Raw genomic sequence first — 17317 nt, 5'->3', positions numbered from 1 at the left:
GTGTGGGACAGGGTGGTTGGGCTGTGTCTGACCTTGTGGCTTTGGGCAGTGTGGGAAACGTTCCCAGCCTGTGCCTTTGGGCCACGTTTTCCTCTGGGCACTGGGATTCCTTCACTTTCCTCTGGGCACTGGGACTCCTTCACTTCCAGCTGTGGAGGAATCCCCCCTGAAGGGCTTTGGGGATTGGGATTTGTCAGCTGGCTTGGCTTTCCCCATCCTCTTCCAGGCAGAATCCAGCCTGCCCTGAGCTCAGAGGCTGTTCTGGGTGAGCAGAGGGGTGCTCACATCTGGGCCAGGTTTTCCCTGTGGACCTGACCTACCATGGAGAAAGGGAGGTGAGGATTGAGGGAATGATGGGCTGAAGGAGCTGCTGGCAGCTTCAGCCTGTGACTGTTCAAGGTGTTGCACAGATCCCTGTTCTCCATGGCTGTGCTGTGTGTGGCTGGTGCTGTATTTCCCAATTTTAGCATTTTCCTGTTGTTGTAATTGAGCAGGTGGAGTCACCAGTGGTCAGGAAGTGTGAAAGGAAGGGTTTGCAATAGTGCAAAGCTCTGGGAATGCTCTAGTGAAATCCTCTAGTGAAATGCTGCTGGAGCCAGGCCAGACAGAACTCCAGGTGACAGTCCCCAGCCCCACCCCAGGATGTCACTGCCTGCTGCAAAGCTGGGACCTGCTTCCCCTGCTCACCTCCTGCCTCAGAGCACTCGGATTTTTATTGTCTGTCCAAGCTCAGACTCCCCTGGATTTGTCACAGCAGCAGCAAGAGCCATTTGTGCCGTGAATTGTCATTGATGGACTTCTGGGACTGACAGCTTATTTCATTAAAAGCACTTTGGGAACCCTCAGACAGCGAGAACTGGGAGGTGCTGCTGAGCTGGGAGGAAGATGAAGTGTGCAAAGCACTCTGGCAGTGCTGGGCTGCGAGTTCTCTGAGAAGCACCATTCCATCAGCTGAATTGGTGCCTTAATGTGCTTATTGCCAGGGGAGCTGCTTATTCCTGCAAGCTTTTGGTGCAGCACGAGAAAAGAAAACATAATAAAGAGAGTGTGAACATCTCCTCGGCTCCAGGCGGTTCTGGAGCCCAAAAGTAGCAGTAATTATTATTAAAAAGAAATAAAAATATCTGTGCTAATATTGCGTGGCTGGAATGTTTGAGGCACTGCTGGTGACTAGTTGAGCATGAAGGATAAGAGATGCAAGAGAGGGAAAGGAAGGATTTCTTGCTATTAGTCTGTAATGACATTTGCAGTGGGAATGATCCAGCTCCCCACGTCTCTCACTGTTTGCTCGCTCTGACCTTGCTGGGGTTTGGTTTTGTTTACAGCTTTAGGGATATCCAGGCTCGTGGAGGGGCTGGTTTAGTTCCCAGTGGGACTGGAATGTGGGAATGTGGAATGTGGAATGTACACCAGAGTCCTGGGGATTAAAGGCATGGGGTGATTTGGGTTGGAAAGGACCTTTAAATCCCATCTAATCCCACCCCCTGCAGTGAGTTAGGGGCATCTTCAGCTGCATCAGCCTGTCCTGAGCCACATCCAGCCTGGCCTTCAGTGCTTCCAGCAGTCATCCTTCTGCCTGGGGCATTTGCAGCTCTGTCCCAGCTGACTGACCCAAAATGCCCTTTGTGTCCCACCCTGGGGGCAGCAGTCCCACCTCTTGGTTATTTTAGGTGCTTTAGGCAGAAAAAGCAGCTGGTGTGTGAGCCAAGCCCTGCCCCATGGGCAGCCAGCAGCTGGACTGAAGTTTGGTGTAGCCCTGGTTTTGTGCCTGAGGTGATTTGATTTTCTGAAATTCCTTTCCCAACGAATTTTCTGTAAACAAGAAACAGCAAATTTGTTTACATTTTTTTCCCTTGGAGGGACTTCTTCTTGATGTCCCTCTGGTCTGACCAGTGTGATTGAAAAATTTTGTCTTTGTTTTACCAATCAAATTGGTCTGTGTAAAACAGTATATAAAAGAAGCACCTGTCACCCTGATTTTTCAGCCTTCTGGTGTTTTCATTCTTGGGCTGGAGTTTTCTCACCAATTGTAACAAAAACAAAGAGTGATGTTTGGTAAATAACACATTCCTTCCCAAGGGGAAGGACAAACTGATGGACTTCTAAGTTGATCACTGAGGTTAGAGAGGTGTTGCTCTCATCCCCCAATCCCTGATCAAATTCCAAACCCTATTTAAACCCCAAACCAAAATAAACTCTCTCTCTCTTTCTCATCCCACAACCTGACAGGTCAGTGTGGTTCTGTCTTGTCCTCTAGTGACACATCCCAAAAATAAAAAAGTCATTTTCAACCTTCTGAAGTCAAAATCTTTGTGGGATTTGTGAGTTAGTTTGGGATGGGCAGAGGACTTGGTTTGGTCACTGTCCCCGTGCTCTGGTGTCACCTCTCAGCCCTGGGAGCTGCTGCCTGTCCCAAATCCTGGCATGACCTTGGGGAGCTGCCCTGGGCAGGGGGTGACCTTGGGACAGCTCTGATGGCTCTGGCCACCCCTCCAGCCACTCCCAGGAGTCAGTCAGTGGCTGTGAGGCAGCTCTGCCTCCCACACTGGCTGTGTGCAGCATGTCTAGACACAAACTGTGGGGTTTCCTCGGGAAGCAGGAGGAGGATGAGCCCCACGAGCCTCCCGAGGCATTATTTGTGTTGTGTGGCAGCAGTAATGGCCTGGAAATAGCTGCCAGCGTGGCTGGAAACCTCCTCAGCCACACAGCTGCGTGCTGGGACAGGCTAATTCCTGCCTGAAAGGCCTTTTTTCTGAAGGCAGAATTGAATCTGTCAACAGGTAATTCCATAAAGGCAGGCGGGAGAAGCGCGGTGCAGGAATCAGCTCGGGGCGAGCGCCTGGCTGGTGGTGGTGTTTTATTTCCCTTCATTTCCTGCTACGGGAGATGGCAGATGTTTCATCCTTGAAATAGAAATTAAAACTGTGACCTTGGACTCCCAAATGTTTGTGTGTGATGCACGCAGGAGTTCCCTGGGGCTGGGGATGGCACAGGGAAGGAGGTGGGGACAGTGATGTGGGAATGTCATGGTGACCTGGCCTGGATGTCACTGTGCCTCCAGGACCTCCAGGAGAGCTGGAGAGGGACTGGGGACAAGGGCATGGAGGGACAGGACACAGGGAACAGCTTTAAGCTGAAGGATGATAGAATTAGATGGGATATTGGGAAGAAATCCTTCCCTGGGAGGGTGTTGAGGCCCTGGCACAGGGTGCCCAGAGCAGCTGTGGCTGCCCCTGGATCCCTGGCAGTGCCCAAGGCCAGGCTGGACATTGGGGCTTGGAGCAGCCTGGGACAGTGGGAGGTGTCCTTGCCCATTGAGGGGTAAGACTGGCTAAGTTTTAAGGTCCTTTCCAACCCAAACCATTCTATACTGTGTGATGTCCTCAGTTTCCCCCCCAGAACAGCTGCCCTTGTTTGCTGCCTGGTTTAGGATGGATTTAGGAGCTCAGAGTGATCCCAGCTCTCCCTGAGGGGTGTTACAGCTTCTCACCCTGAGGGAGCTCCAGCCAGGGGGAAGAGTAGAAGCATAAAGTGGAAATGGAACCAAAATGCCATTTGGGCCAAGCCCTGGCACTGGAGTGTTAATCACAGATGTGCCAGCCTGAGTGGAAGAGCAGAAGGGCTTGGCCCAGGGAATGCTGTGGTGAGGTTGTGTTCCCAGAGGGGCCCTGGATCACCACTGGGAACTGCTGGGACCTGCTGAGAATTGCTGGGAACTGCTGGGAACTTCAGCCTGGTCACAGGTTTAATTCTCTCTTGGACACAGCTGGGCTTGTGCTTCAGTGTCACCCCAGAGCCGTGTGTGGGGTGTGGGGCCAGGCTGGCAGGAGTGTGACAATGCTGTGCCAGGGACAGCCAGCAGGGCAGGGCTACCCCTCCTGTCACCACCCCTGTGGTGTGGCCATCATGGAGACAGAGACCCTTGGGAAGGAGAGTGTAAATATGTCCCCTGTGATCTCTAAGCCCTTGGCTCAGCTTTTGCTTCATCCTGGCAATCAGCTTATCCCTCCATTGCTCCTGTGGTGCCTCAGGATTTCAGCTTTGGGGTTTTTTTTCATATATTTGTATGTATATTTGTATTTGTATATCTGTAACCCTGCAGTTTTTTAGTGCAGAACTCCAAACCCCACACACACTGTGAGCTGCTGCTTCCCCATTTTGGGCAGACACAACAATTCCTCTCCAGGCCTGGGGATCAAGGACCCCTCACTGCCTCAGGCCCCAGAGATGGAAACAAAAGTGAGTTGAGGGGAGCAAACTGGGATAAATGACTTCATTTCCTGAAGTTGGAATTGGGCGACGAACCCCTCAATATGCAAATAGACCAAATTGATAAAAGTGTGAAAACTTATGACCTGTCATGAATTTTGGGTGCAGCCCCTGGGGAGCTTCATCTTCCCAAAATGTACCTGAACTCCTTCCATAAATACACCTGCTTTTTATTCCCTTAATTCTGTCTGTCCTCTGTTTTTAGGTAGCCCTAAAAAGGCATCACTTTCCCTCCCCAGGCTGACCCCACTGAGCCCCTTCCTGCCAGCATTCCCAAAATTCCTCTTCCTCAGCCATTCCCAAACCCTGCAGTGTGTCCATGAGCTGGATGTTCCCTGGGCTGTTCCCAGCAGTTCCTGCTGCAGGCTTCATTCAGGCAGCCCAGAGCTATTAGCTGATTAAGAGATGCAATTAAACCCTCAGCAACCCAACTCACTGGGCTGCCAGCAGCTGTGGATTTTCCAGGAGAGCTGAGGTTTCCCACACACACAGCTCAGCTTTGCTGGGTTTTGTGGCTCCAGGATTTTTGCATCTGTGGTTTTTCCTTCCTCTGGAAGTGCAGGTTTGCCCAGAGCAGCTCAAGTGGCAGCAGAGGGACAAGGGGGTATCTCTTACTCCCTCCCAGGTGGGGGGAGCAGCTTCTCAGCTTACCAGGATGGTGATAAAGGGAATGGAAATGTCTGCAGGCAGAGCTGCCCCTCCTGGTGCCAACCCCAGCACGTGTAAACATCATTCGGGGACTTGGAGAGGGAATTTTGTCATTCCCAGTCCAGGACTTGGAGCAGGAATTTTGTCATTCCCAGTCCAGGACTTGGAGCAGGAATTTTGTCATTCCCAGTCTATCCTGTCCTGATCTGTGATTCCAGGCATTTTGCTGCATTTCTCCTATTCGTATTTTTTCCCAAACTGGGGGATTTTTTGAGAGGCACAGCCACAGTGGGGTGAAAAACTTACAGCAAGGAAATCCTAAATGCCATCAGACAGATTGGGAGATAACAGCACTTCAGAAAAGCGGAATATTTTCCTAATTTTCAAAAAACACTCTGTGGTGCAGAGCAAGGTTTCCCTGTGAAGAGAAAAACCAAACTGCCCTTGGATGTGACAGCAGCAGCTCCTTTGGGTGGGTTCAGTGCCCAGCTCGTCTCTCCAGCCTGAAGCATGAAGGTCTCTGTAATCCCTTTATAATCCTTCAATGCTAAAATTGTTTCCAGCACTTTCTCTGCTCCTTTAAAGCCAGGCAAGGAAAGCCAGGGAACAGCAGGATTTTCAGAGGAGGATGCTGGTACAGGTAGTTGATGTTTTACAGTTTTCATTCCAGCTTTGCATCCATTTCTCTAAATCCAAAATTTGGAGCCTTCGGTGGATTTGTGTCCTGCTGCTGATTTCTGTGTTTCTGTCACCAAGATAGAAAATGGGTTTTCAATACCAGCCACTCTAAGGCTGGCCTGAATTCCCTCTGTGACGCTGTGTCCTCTAGAAGGATGGATTAATTACTGACTTGAAGCTGGGAATTATTTTTCCATCCAGGTAAATGTGCAAGATTTTGGTTTGACTGCAGTGAAGGGGTTTAAATATAAAAGCCCTTCACAAACAGCATGTTTCTGGTTGTTTCTACCAGTGTGAAACACACATTTTGGGCTTTTCTCATTTGTTTTTATTCCTGCTGTCTGCTTTTTCTCCAGAAGTGACTCAAAACTTGGGAGCAAAGCAGAAAAATAACGCTGGAGTTATTCATTTAGAAAGTGTCACGCAGCGAGGGAACAAAGGCCATTTTAAATGGAGAGTCCTCGAGGGAGCTGAGCACAGCATTGCTCATGCACTCCAAACTCCCCCTGAACATCCAAATGTTGTCAGGCCCTGGGAGGGGGAGGAGGAGGAGGAGAGGGTGGATGAAGGCAGATGGGTTTGCAAATCAGCCTTTGATGGGGAGAACACCTGTCCAGGTGCTGCTGCTTGGCAGGTTGTGGGTGTCGTGGTTTGAAAGCAAAATGAGTGAGAGGCTCCCAGTCAGAAATATAATTTAATAAGAAGAAAGGGAAAAAAGGTAAAAATAAAATAAAATCAATGCAATAATACAAAAGAGCACTGACAGAGTCAGAACACACCCTGAGCAGGGTGGGGGGAGCAGTCCAGGTGAGGGGCTCTTCCTGAAGCAGTGATCCCACAGAAAGGTCTGGGAGCTCTGCTCCTCTGGGAATCCAGTGGCTCAGGGCTGCTTGTCCTGTCCCAAATCCCAGATTCTCTCCAGGTGGGAATGCTTGGCTCCTCCCCCTGGGCATTGGGAGCATCTCCCAATGGGATGAGGAGTCGTGCAGTGGCTCCTTGATGGCCCATTAAACAGAGAGAGCTCCTGGAGGGAGTTCCCTGTGAGTCCTGGGCAAGGCATTGATGGGCCATGAGCAGAAGAGCCCAAAGGAGGGGCCTGGGAAAACACTGCCCCACCTGGTTCCAACAGCTCATGGGGATGGGGATGGAATAAATACTGTGTGTACATCCTACACCGCAACCCAGGACTGTGGGAAATAGGAAGTGTCTCCTGCAATGTGGGCTGGCTCTGTGGGAGGTTTGTCCTGGCATTGTTCATTGGAGATAATCAGGGACGGGGCTGGGAGGAGGAGCCCCCGTGGGGTTTGTGCTGTGGGGTTTGTGCTGGGGTGACCCTGCACAGGGCAGGGCAGAGGGCTGGAGCTGGGCTCATTCCCAGCCTGGCTGGAGAGGGAATCGTGGCTCTGTTTTCACAGGGCAGGAATGCCAGAGGGGGGATTTACAGCCAGTTCTGCTCGTGGGGTTTTGGGGGTTGCTCTCAGCTCGGTCTCTACCTCAGGGATGCACCTGTAAAAGGAGAGAGTGGAAAACTGCTGTGGATGTGCCGATTTGTGGCTGAAAATCTACCCACATGTGCTGCCCCTCATGTAGCTGAACCTCTGAGCCTGCAGAGCTTTTCCTCCTGGTGCTCCAATCCCACAGGAGCTGCTGTCTAGCCCAGGGACATGGCAGGGCTGTGCCTCTGTGCCCTTGTCTGGTTTGGGCAGCACTTGGACACCACATAAATGTCTCCTCCTATTCCTCTGCAGGTGAATCTGGTCCTGAACGAAGGGAAATCCCTGGGCCTCATGATCCGAGGAGGGGCAGAGTATTCCCTGGGCATCTACATCACGGGTGTGGACAAGGGCTCCGAGGCTGAGAGCACTGGCCTGAAGGTGAGAGGGATCCCAGAGAGGGTGGGAGTGACACAGGGATGTGTCCAGGTGGGTTTGGGATGTCTCCAGAGAGGGACACTCCATACCCTCCCTGGGCAGCTGCTCCAGAGCTCTGCCACCCTCAGGGAAAGAATTTCTTCCTCATGTTGATGTGGAACTTGTGTTTTAATCTATGGCCATTGCTCCTCATCCTGTCACTGAAAGGGCTCTGGGACCATCCTCTGACAGCCCTTGGAGCTGTTTATATGGATTGATGGGATCCTTCTCCAGAAAAATCAGCTCCTGCAGTCAGAAAGTTCCTCTCACCTGATGCCTTAAGATTTCAGCCTTTCTGTTTGTCAAATCCCATCCTGCATTAGTGTAGAACTCTAAACTCCACATAAACTGTCAGTTACTGTCTGCATGTTTTGGTCAGACACAACAATCCCTCTGGGCCTGATGTCCAAGGACACCCTACTGCCTCAGGCCCTGAAAAGGTTAAATAAAAGTGTGGAGATGGGGGGGAGCAAACTGGGGGTGAATGACTGTCGCTATAAGACAGGAGAAAAATGACACTCACTCAGTCAGGTCAGGGTAAAGAGAGGGAAGTTTATTTTTCGACCTCGATTTATACAGATTTTGGACAATGACCAAGGATTGGACAAACGAGGTTGACACCTCTCCAACCACACTGGTCAAACTGGAAGTTTATCAATTGTTTCTCCTACAGAGAGGGACGATAAACAAAAAGAGCAGTTTCTGAAACGTCACTTTTGTTTCCATGAAAATCTGTGAGAAACTCCACTACAAAAATGCAAACATCAGAAGGCTGAAAAACATCAGGGTGACAAATGACTTTAATGTTTTGCACTTCCCTTAAATTTTGACAGAAGGACAAACAAAAGGTATTGGAAGCCAGGCAAAACCAAGGAGATTTCTCTGAGGCCCAGAAACTTCTGTCAGCTCCAGAAACAAGGACCAGGATCCTGAGCTGAGGGTCCCAGGGGAGCTCCAGCCCTGCTGGTGCTGCTCCAGGTGCAGGGCAGGATTCCAGCAGAAACCTGGATCTCTGCAGTCAGTCAATAACTAAATATTCATAGCCTTGGCCTTGGCCTTCTTGATGTTTATTCATTCATGAAACTTCTGACAACGAGTTTCTTCGGGCGTGTCTTCAAATCTGCTGCCTGCGAGGAAGTTCTGAGGGTTGGAGGAGTGGGGGGTTAAAGGGCTGCAGAGGAGGGAGGTGAGTCAGCCCTGTTTGCTCTCAGCTTCTGTCCTTCCTCCCTCCTTGGTGACGTTCCCAGCAGTGCCCAGCACAAACTGAGCTCCTGATGCTGTTCCTGCCTCTGCTAGCCCTCATTTTCTTCCTTGCTCATTTTTCCTGTGTTTTGTCAGGATTGGGGGTTCTTTTTTTTTTCCCTCCTTGAGCCGTTTTTTTGTTTTCTCTCCTTGACCTTTAGAGCGGGAATAGAGGATTCCAGGGAGCTTGGCTTTGAGCAAACAGCTCAATATTGAGTTCCCGGAATGAGGGCTGGGGTGAAAAGGGCTGCCACGATCCATATTTATCCAGATATGAGAGGAGAGGGAAAGGCAGGCTGTAAATAGGAAGAGCTGGATGATTTCACATCAGCAGTGGCTGTCACAGAACAAAGAGAAATTTAAGCTGAAGATCTACAAAATCATCGTGTCCATTCCTCCAAGGCCAGCACTGCCCCATGTCCCCAAGTGCCACATCCACAGGGATTTTAAACCCCTCCAGAGGTGAGGACACCAACACTGCCCTGAGTAGCCTGTGCTGGACAACATTTTCCTTATTTTCCCAATATCCAACCCAACCCTCCCCTGGCCCAGCCTGAGGCCGTTCCCTCTCCTCCTGTCCCTGTTCCCTGGGAGCAGAGCCCGACCCCCCTGGCTGTCCCCTCCTGGCAGGGACTTGTGCAGAGCCACAAGGTCCCCCCTGAGCCTCCTTTTCTCCAGGCTCAGCCCCTTCCCAGCTCCCTCAGCCCCTCCTGGGGCTCCAGACCCTTCCCCAGCTCCCTCAGCCCCTCCTGGGGCTCCAGACCCTTCCCCAGCTCTAACTTGGTGTCCTCTGCAAACTCCCTGGGGGTGCCCTCAAGCCCCTCATCCCTTTCCCCCTGGAAAGCTGCATTGAGCTTTGAGGTCTGGATATAGAGAAATGTCCTGGAGAAGATGAAGTCAAAGCCTTGTGGCTCCCTCAGAGCTTGGGAATGAACTGCAAAGGGAGAAAGTCACTTAGGGGGTTTGTGGTTGTGGTACCTGAGATGAAACATTTCTCCTGGTCCTTCCAGTGGTGTCACCTTGGTGGGGACAGAAATCTCCTCTCCTGGGAGGGCACCAAAGACCTGCCCCCATCAGTGCCACAACCACTGCCCTCCCCAGAGAGCCCCTTCCCTCCCTGGGCTCTCACCTCCGCCCGTGTCTGGGCTGCTGCTGCTCTTTGTGCAGTGTTCGGGGAAAGGACCCATTTTCATCCCCCTCATCCCCTGTCCTGCTCCCAGCTCTGTCCTGGATCCTCCCCTCAGGCTCTGTTGGATCATCTGCCCTGCCCTGTTTCCCTCCTGGAGGAGCTGAGCACTTCCTCGTTCACTGCAAATCCTAATTTGGTCAATTCCTGATTAATCCATACATTTTCCTCCCCCATATCTTTAATTCCTTAAGGGCTTTTGGTAATTATTTGTGCTGGAGAGAGGCTCCATCTACACTCCAAGTGTCCTTTAGCCTCTCTGCTGGCACTTTGGTGGCATTAAACAGGACTGGTGCCAGTGCCAACCCATTTGGCATCCCCCTGATCCCTGTAATTCCCAGCTCACTTTGGTGTCATTTAACCTTAACTCATATTTAAAATCTCTTGCCTATTTTTCTGTCTGTGCGATCGATTCCCTCCCAGAGCCAATTCTGATTTTTTAAAGAGACTTCAGGTGCTCAGAACCCTTGTCTGAAGCCCATTAAGTTTCTTTTTGTCTGCACCTCCCCTTCCCCACTGTCTCCAGAAGCAGAAAGAGCCAGGGCTGTCATCAAGGTGTTATTTCCAACCTCTCTTCTTGTCATGGTCTGTCACTTTTTTTTTTTGCTTGTCATGTTCAGCCCCTGCATTTTCAGGCTACATTTTTTTTTTTTTCCCTGGGAAATGAGAATAATCCACATTTTCAGAGGTGTTCAAGCATTCAGCACATCCTGGGTACCCACCCACCATTAGCTGAGCACAACTGAAAAGTAGTTCCTGAAATATCCAGGGCGATAATTTTCCTGTGTTTTTATTATAAGTTTCTTTTTTTTTTTTTTATGTCTTATTATTACTTCTTTTATTCCGTGCCAGTTTGGAGTTGTGGATACAGCAAATCATTTCTCAGGGTCAGCTTTTGTTTTTAGTAGATGGTTCTTTTTGCATCTCTGCAGGGGTTTTTTTGGGTTTTTTTGTTACTTTCCCACTTGTCCTTGACTTTGGGGGGAAAAATATGATTGTTATCTGTGTTAATTAGGAAAAAATCCAGGGCCCCTCTGGTCTCCCTGATGTTCTGATGTTCTGAGAGTGTGCCAGGCTGCTCTTGGTTCACCCTTAAAAGGAGAAATTAAAGATTATTAAACGTGTGTAACTGTCCTGAACAAAAAAAAAAAAAAAAAAAAAAAATCATGAAAATTTAATCCCTGCTATGGTAAACCATTAAAGATTCATAACTGCAATAAAACAGGCTAATCAAATTTGGATTTTTTTATTGTTTTGGTGCTGCAGTGAACTCTGTGCTCCTTGTTTGAGCAGCAGAATCCACTCCTGGGGGCTGCCTGAAAGACCTGGGAGATGATATTTGTGCACCTGAGTGGGTGTTTTCTCTTGGCACTTTGGGCCCTGCCATAACTCCCCTCCCCTGTTGATGTTGATAATCAGCAATTCAGTGACAGTGGATTTAAAGCTGACAGAGCTCCAGGGGAACCTGAGATATTTGTGGAGCCCCATGGCTGGGGACGTGGGGGTTTGTGTCATTTGCCTTCCCCTGGGATCCCTCCCTCTGCACTTCTGGGATGTTTTATGTCACTTCCAACACAAACCATTGAACTTTGTGATGAAGAATGAGGCAAATCTGGACTCAATTATCATAAAGGTCTTTTCCAACCCAAATGATTCCATGGTGCTCTTGTTCCATGTCCTGTTTCCCCTCAGCACCACTCCAAGCATCCTTCCAGCCCCTCTGAGCCTCCTCTGTCCTCAGAGCAGAGGGAAGGGCAAACAGGAGCCCTTCTCTGGCTTCTCATTATTTCCAGCATTATTTTGTGTAGCTCCATCCAGCCCCTCCACATGATCTCCTCTCTAAATTTAAACAGGCCTAATCTCTTCCATCTGTCCTTCCACAGGCACCTTCATCTGATACTGATCATTTTTGTTTCACTTCTCTGGAGCTTTTCTCTCCCTGTGTCTCCTTGCTGGCCGGGCAGAGAAGAAAATCCCTGCTGTGTTTTGGTGGAGCTGAGCTGGTTAAGCAAAGATTGGAAAGGGCAGTTTTAAAAAATGTGATTTGTCAGGAACAGGGTGAATTGTGATATGGAGCAGCCCTGGATGCCCTGGGAGCACAGAGGAAGAGGAGCTGGGGTGAAGGGTGGGACACCAAATATGTCTCAAGCAAGGCCAGGCTCTCAGGGAACCTCCTGGTTACAGCAAAACGAAATCTCCCGCCTGTTGATGTAGGACATGAAAGAAAGATTCCAAATATTTCAGAAGGCAAAAAGCACAGAAAAAAGGCTTTATTGTCTAATCCTCACTACCTTTTATAAGGTGTTCCCATCCAGACTGAACATGGTTGGTGAATAGGAACGACACCTCTCTGATCCCATTGGTTAAACCAGAGAAACAGCAAAACACCACCTGGAGAAAGATTGTTCTGAGAAAGGAGAGTTGTTTGCCAAGATTGTTTTGGGAAGAAACTTTCTTGAGATTTTTTTTCCTTGGGAAAAAGTGATCAGCTGCCAGCAGGCTGAAATCTCTCAGACACAGAAATATCAGCCCCACAGTTGCCCACAAAATGAAATCTCCCAGGAGCAGCTGGGGAGGAAAGAGCAGAGGAGGGATGGAATGCAGCTGTGCCAGATGCTGCAGTCCACAGGGTGCTGGAGGCTGTGGTGGGACCCTCCCTGCTGCATGCAGAGATCTGAGCTTTGGCCCTTCCACAGATGGTTCCTGGCCCCCCAGAGCAGCAGCAGGGCTGGGGCTGGAGGCCTTGATGTTCTTTGGGGTTGGTCTAGTTGATGGAGGAGACTGGGCAGATCAGTCTGAGTTGGGATCCTGAACAGGCCCCTCCAGGCTCCACAGACTGGCTTGAGGGGTTGGTCTCCATCCAACAGCCTTTTCCCTGGTCTCTCCAATTGCTGTGTCCCTAATCTGGAGCTGGATTAGATTAGGCAGCACCTCCCTGCTGGGACAGGAAAGTGTCACTCCCAACAGGAAAGCCCCAAGGGCTTGCCAGGCTGGCTTGGTTTGGAAAAACAGGTGTCTGCCAGGGAAAGCTGGAGCTTCCCTTGGAATGGAGAATGTAAACCCCCTCCCTCTGAGTTATTATAATTTTGCAATTAAGGGGCTTTCAAGTAAACATATGGGAATAGGAATAACAGTTCTTTACTAGGAAGATTAAAAAACACAAATGTGGTAGTACAAAAAAACAAGCAAAAAAATTAACCCAAAAAATCCTAAAAACACTGACAGAGTCAGAACACAACTTGACACCCTGTTGTTCAGGGTGTTGGTGTCAGTCCAGCCCAGCCCTCCTGCAGTGCCAGATGTGGTTCTGCTGGAGCAGAGATGATCCTGTAGAAGGTCCAGTGGTGCTGAGCTGGGTCTGGTCTCCCTCTGGGAATCCAAACAGGCTGTGCTGCTGTTCTCAATGCCAGGTTTGATCCAGGTGGGAATGCTGGGCTCCTCCCCCTGGGTGGAGCATCTCCCCATGGGCTGATGGAATTGTCTCAGCCCTGCAGTGAGCCTGGATGGGCCATGGACAGCAGAGATCCCCTGGGGGGAGGATGGGGCCTGGAAGGGATAAAAAACACTGCCCCAGCTGGTTTAAGTAGAAGATATCCTCCAGAGTGATGAGAGATGGGTCCTGGAAGGGATAAAGAACTTGGCCCCACCTGGCTTTAACAGCAGATCTCCCCCCAGAGTGATGAAGGACAGGTCCTGGAAGAGATGAGAACATGGCCTCACCTGGTTTGAACAGCTGTCCATTAACAGAAGACACCCTGGAGTTATGAGGAATGGGTTATACAGGAGATAAAGAAAACACCTCCCCAGCCAGTTTCAACAGAGCCAATAGAACACACATTTTTGGTTACATCTTGCCACCCAAGACACAGACTCAGTCCATCCTGGTTCCACAGGTGGGAGACCAGATCCTGGAGGTGAATGGGCGGAGCTTCCTGAGCATCCCCCACGACGAGGCCGTGAAGCTGCTCAAGTCCTCCCGCCACCTGATGATGACGGTGAAGGACATCGGGCGCCTGCCCCACGCCCGCACCACGGTGGACGAGACCCGCTGGATCACCAGCTCCCAGCTGGGGGAGACCCTGGTCAGCTCAGCAGGGTACGTGCCTCTGGAGGGCCTGAGGTCCATCCTCACACCTTCACCATTAAGTGTGGGGGGTTTGGCTTCTTTTCTGCTGGAGTTGGGATTGAATGATCGAGAGATGTTGCTTCTTGTTTGGATTCAGGTGTTTATTAATTCTTGTCTGTGTTATAGTTTCACAAGCTGTGAGTTCTGGCTAACAAAGTGAAAAATGGTTCCATCTCTAACTCTCTACAAGGACTTTTAAGGACAAACTGTCCAATTAAGAAATGACACCTAAATTATTTTTACTTTTAACCCAATAACCAAACACCCATGGCCCTCAATGCAAACTTTTCTATCCAATTACAAAACACTACCCACACCCATGAAGAAGAAGGTGAAAAAGGACTCAGCCTACACCCTAAAATCTCCATCTTACTTTATATATCTATTACTATATTCTAAGCTCTTAAATTCCAAGTTTTCCACCCTGTGATATTCCACCCTTCTATTCAAACCCCACACCCACAATCCCAGTGCTGTCACTCAATTTTGGGAGCCTTTTCCAAGGCCTCAGGTCAATGCAGTGTTTTCCTAGGGGTCAGTGCTTGTCAACACAGAAAGTCTGGAATTCTCAGTGCCCAGGGTTTTAACACATGCCTGGGGAGTTTTTTGGGGGGTTCTGTCAGTTCAGAGCCCCTGGAGGTGCTGACAGGCCCCTGGGAGGGTGGGGACCCCCAGCCTGTCCATGGAGCTCCCCATTCTGGGGTCTGGCTCCTGTATCAGGGAAGCCTCTCTGGCCTGTAGGGTTGTAGTGGTTTCAAGTTTGCCTATTTCTGTTTCCTGCGCTAATTTAATGCAGTGGTTTGGGTGCCCACTAGAATTATTTACTCTTTTTCTGCTGTGAGATAGGATTAGGAGAAAAGCAAAGCAGGCTCAAAACTTAAAAGGGTATAAAGACAGGTTTATTAACAAAACTACAAGAGAGAAAAAAATTAATAATTAGAATAAAAGTTTGGAAACACTCCCCTCACCCCCAACAGCTTCTTTACTTTCTTACTGACAATGTATAGAGACAAAACTTGGAACCTTAGGTCAGTTTATCACCTATGAAATAATCTGTCATCACTTTATTTAGAGAGAGAAGTCTCTTTTGGTCTGCCATGGAAACTTCCCCACAAGAAAGAACAGTTCTCTTGTGGCTTTTAATTCTCACAAATAACAGCCACCTGAGAATCTGCTTTTGTGAAGTCCCTCCCATATCCCCCAGCCTTCCCACAGCTGCAATATGGGCCAGGCAGGTCTGGACAACGTCGTGCTGCCCCTTCCGCTTGTCCCCACCAGAATCTTTTGGCTCTGCAGGGAGGAGAGCAGGTGCCAGGTGCTGTGACAAGTGACAAGTGACAGGGGTTCAGTGCTAACTCCTCTTCTCCCTCCTCGCAGGGCAGTGGGTGACCACGCCATGGACGTGGCAGCCAGGGTAAGACATTCCTGATGCCTTGTGGAAATGTCACTGCTTGTTGTGTTTTGTTTTTCATGGGAGGGAGGGACCTGTGCATCCCACAGCTGCTTTGGGATTTTAATGGGCCTTTCTCCTCCCCAGCTGTGTCCTGCAGTGACACAGTGGTGTCCCCTCTCCTGTGCCACTTCCAGGCACATCTGGTGCCCTCCAGCCTTAATGGGCAAGGGCAATGACCACCCATGGACAAGGACCATGGGGACCCCTCCACTCTGCAGAGGTGACCATGATTCCTCCCTCACATGGCTGTCTCTGGGCCCTGCCAGCTGCAGGGACCTGTCCCAGCCCTCTCCAGGCTCAGGGACTGACCCTGTGCTGTGCCTGCAGCTCTGTGCCAGCACCTTCTCCCCACACCTCCTTGCAAAGAATATTGCTTTTTACATGGAAATGAAGCAGGGAGGTTTCACAGGTGGTTCTCACTGATAACAGCTTTGTACTCTTTGCTGGCAAAACATGTTCCCCGGCCTCAGCTCCTCTCTGTGTCTGGCATAGTCGGGGTCTTGTCTGGCTCCATATCCCTGTGCCAGCTCTGCCTGGGAGGAAACACTAAGGACCTCCCCTCAGAAATCCCTCTGAAAGGGAAAAAGCCTTTCATCTGCAGCCAGGCTTGTCTCTCCCTAGGGCTCCTTTGGTTGCCAGTGGCTCTTTCTTCACTGGGCTCTGCTTCAAGCTGGCAGTGGGGGCAAGTGTGCCTTTTCCACAGGATGGGGAGCTGGCCTGTCTCCTGTGGCCCCAGTTCCCCCAGTTCTGCCAGGGAGGAGCACAGCCTGGGATTAAATCACTGCCTGGTTGGAGGATGGGATCTCTGTTTGCTGAAAAGGGATGGGAAACTCAGCTGGTGCTGCATGAACTCAGATAATTGTAGTATCGCATAATATCCTGAGCTGGAAGGGACCCACAGGATCACCCAGCCCAGCCCCTGTTCCTGCACAGACCCCCCAACAATCCCCCCCTGGGCACCCCTGGCAGTGCTGTCCAAAGGCTCCTGGAGCTCTGTGCCCATTCCCTGGGGAGCCTGGGCAGTGCCAGCACCTCTGGGGGAAGAGCCTTTCCCTGCTCTGCAGCCTGAGCCTGCCCTGGCCCAGCTCCAGCCGTGCCCTGGCTCCTGCCCCTGTCACACAGAGCAAAGCTCAGCTCCTCTGATCGTGGCTCTGGAGTTACCCAATCAAGTGGTGACAGGCTGATGAATTCCTGGGGATGCCTTCCAAAATCCTCCTTGCAGTCTATTCCCAGCTCCTCCACAGGCAGTGTCTGGCACACAGGCAGAGAGGGCAGAGCCCAGAGCAGGGGCACTCCTTGGTCCCTGCACAGCCCAGCTGTTCCAGCAGAGCACTACCCTCCTTCCCACTGCCAAGCCCTTGGTGTCCCAAGCCTGTCCCCTGTCCCCTGCAGCCCGTGTTCTACCGGGGGCTGGCAGGCTCCCAGGTGACCCTGAGCACCATGGTGAACCAGACCCGAGTCATGCTGGAGGAGCAGGCACGGCACCTGCTCAACGAACAGGAGAGAGCCACCATGGGCTACTACCTGGACGAGTACAAGGAGGGAAACATCTCCGTGGATGCCCTGGTCATGGCCCTCTTCGAGCTGCTCAACACTCACGCCAAGGTGAGGCCCTCACAGGGCAGGGGCTGCTCCTTGGGGCTGGTGGGCTGAGCAGGGTCACTGTTGTGGTGTGGGCACTGTCACGGTGTGGACACTGTCACGGTGTGGACACTGTCACGGTGTGGGCATTGTCATGGTGTGGGCATTGTCACAGTGTGGACATTGTCACAGAATGGACATTGTCACTGTGTGGACATTGTCAC

The 17317-nt window shown here is 50.7% G+C and overlaps 1 protein-coding gene across 2 annotated transcripts in view; it reads left to right on the top strand.

Moving 5' to 3' along the window:
- Positions 1-17317, top strand: part of WHRN (whirlin) — a gene marked incomplete at its 5' end in the record, with an annotated part of 48009 nt that overhangs the window by 19478 nt on the left and 11214 nt on the right. For both annotated transcript variants that reach the window (XM_083875561.1, XM_083875562.1), the window contains 4 exons: positions 7344-7469; positions 13827-14029; positions 15437-15473; positions 16905-17117. In XM_083875561.1, coding sequence (XP_083731687.1) covers positions 7344-7469; positions 13827-14029; positions 15437-15473; positions 16905-17117 — 579 coding nt within the window. The remainder of the gene's footprint in view (positions 1-7343; positions 7470-13826; positions 14030-15436; positions 15474-16904; positions 17118-17317) is intronic.

Source organism: Zosterops lateralis (genome assembly GCF_965231275.1).
Source record: "Zosterops lateralis genome assembly, chromosome: 20".
NCBI lineage: Eukaryota > Metazoa > Chordata > Aves > Passeriformes > Zosteropidae > Zosterops > Zosterops lateralis.
The sequence above is the reverse complement of the archived record's forward strand: the minus strand, read 5'-3'. Positions and strand labels throughout refer to the sequence as shown.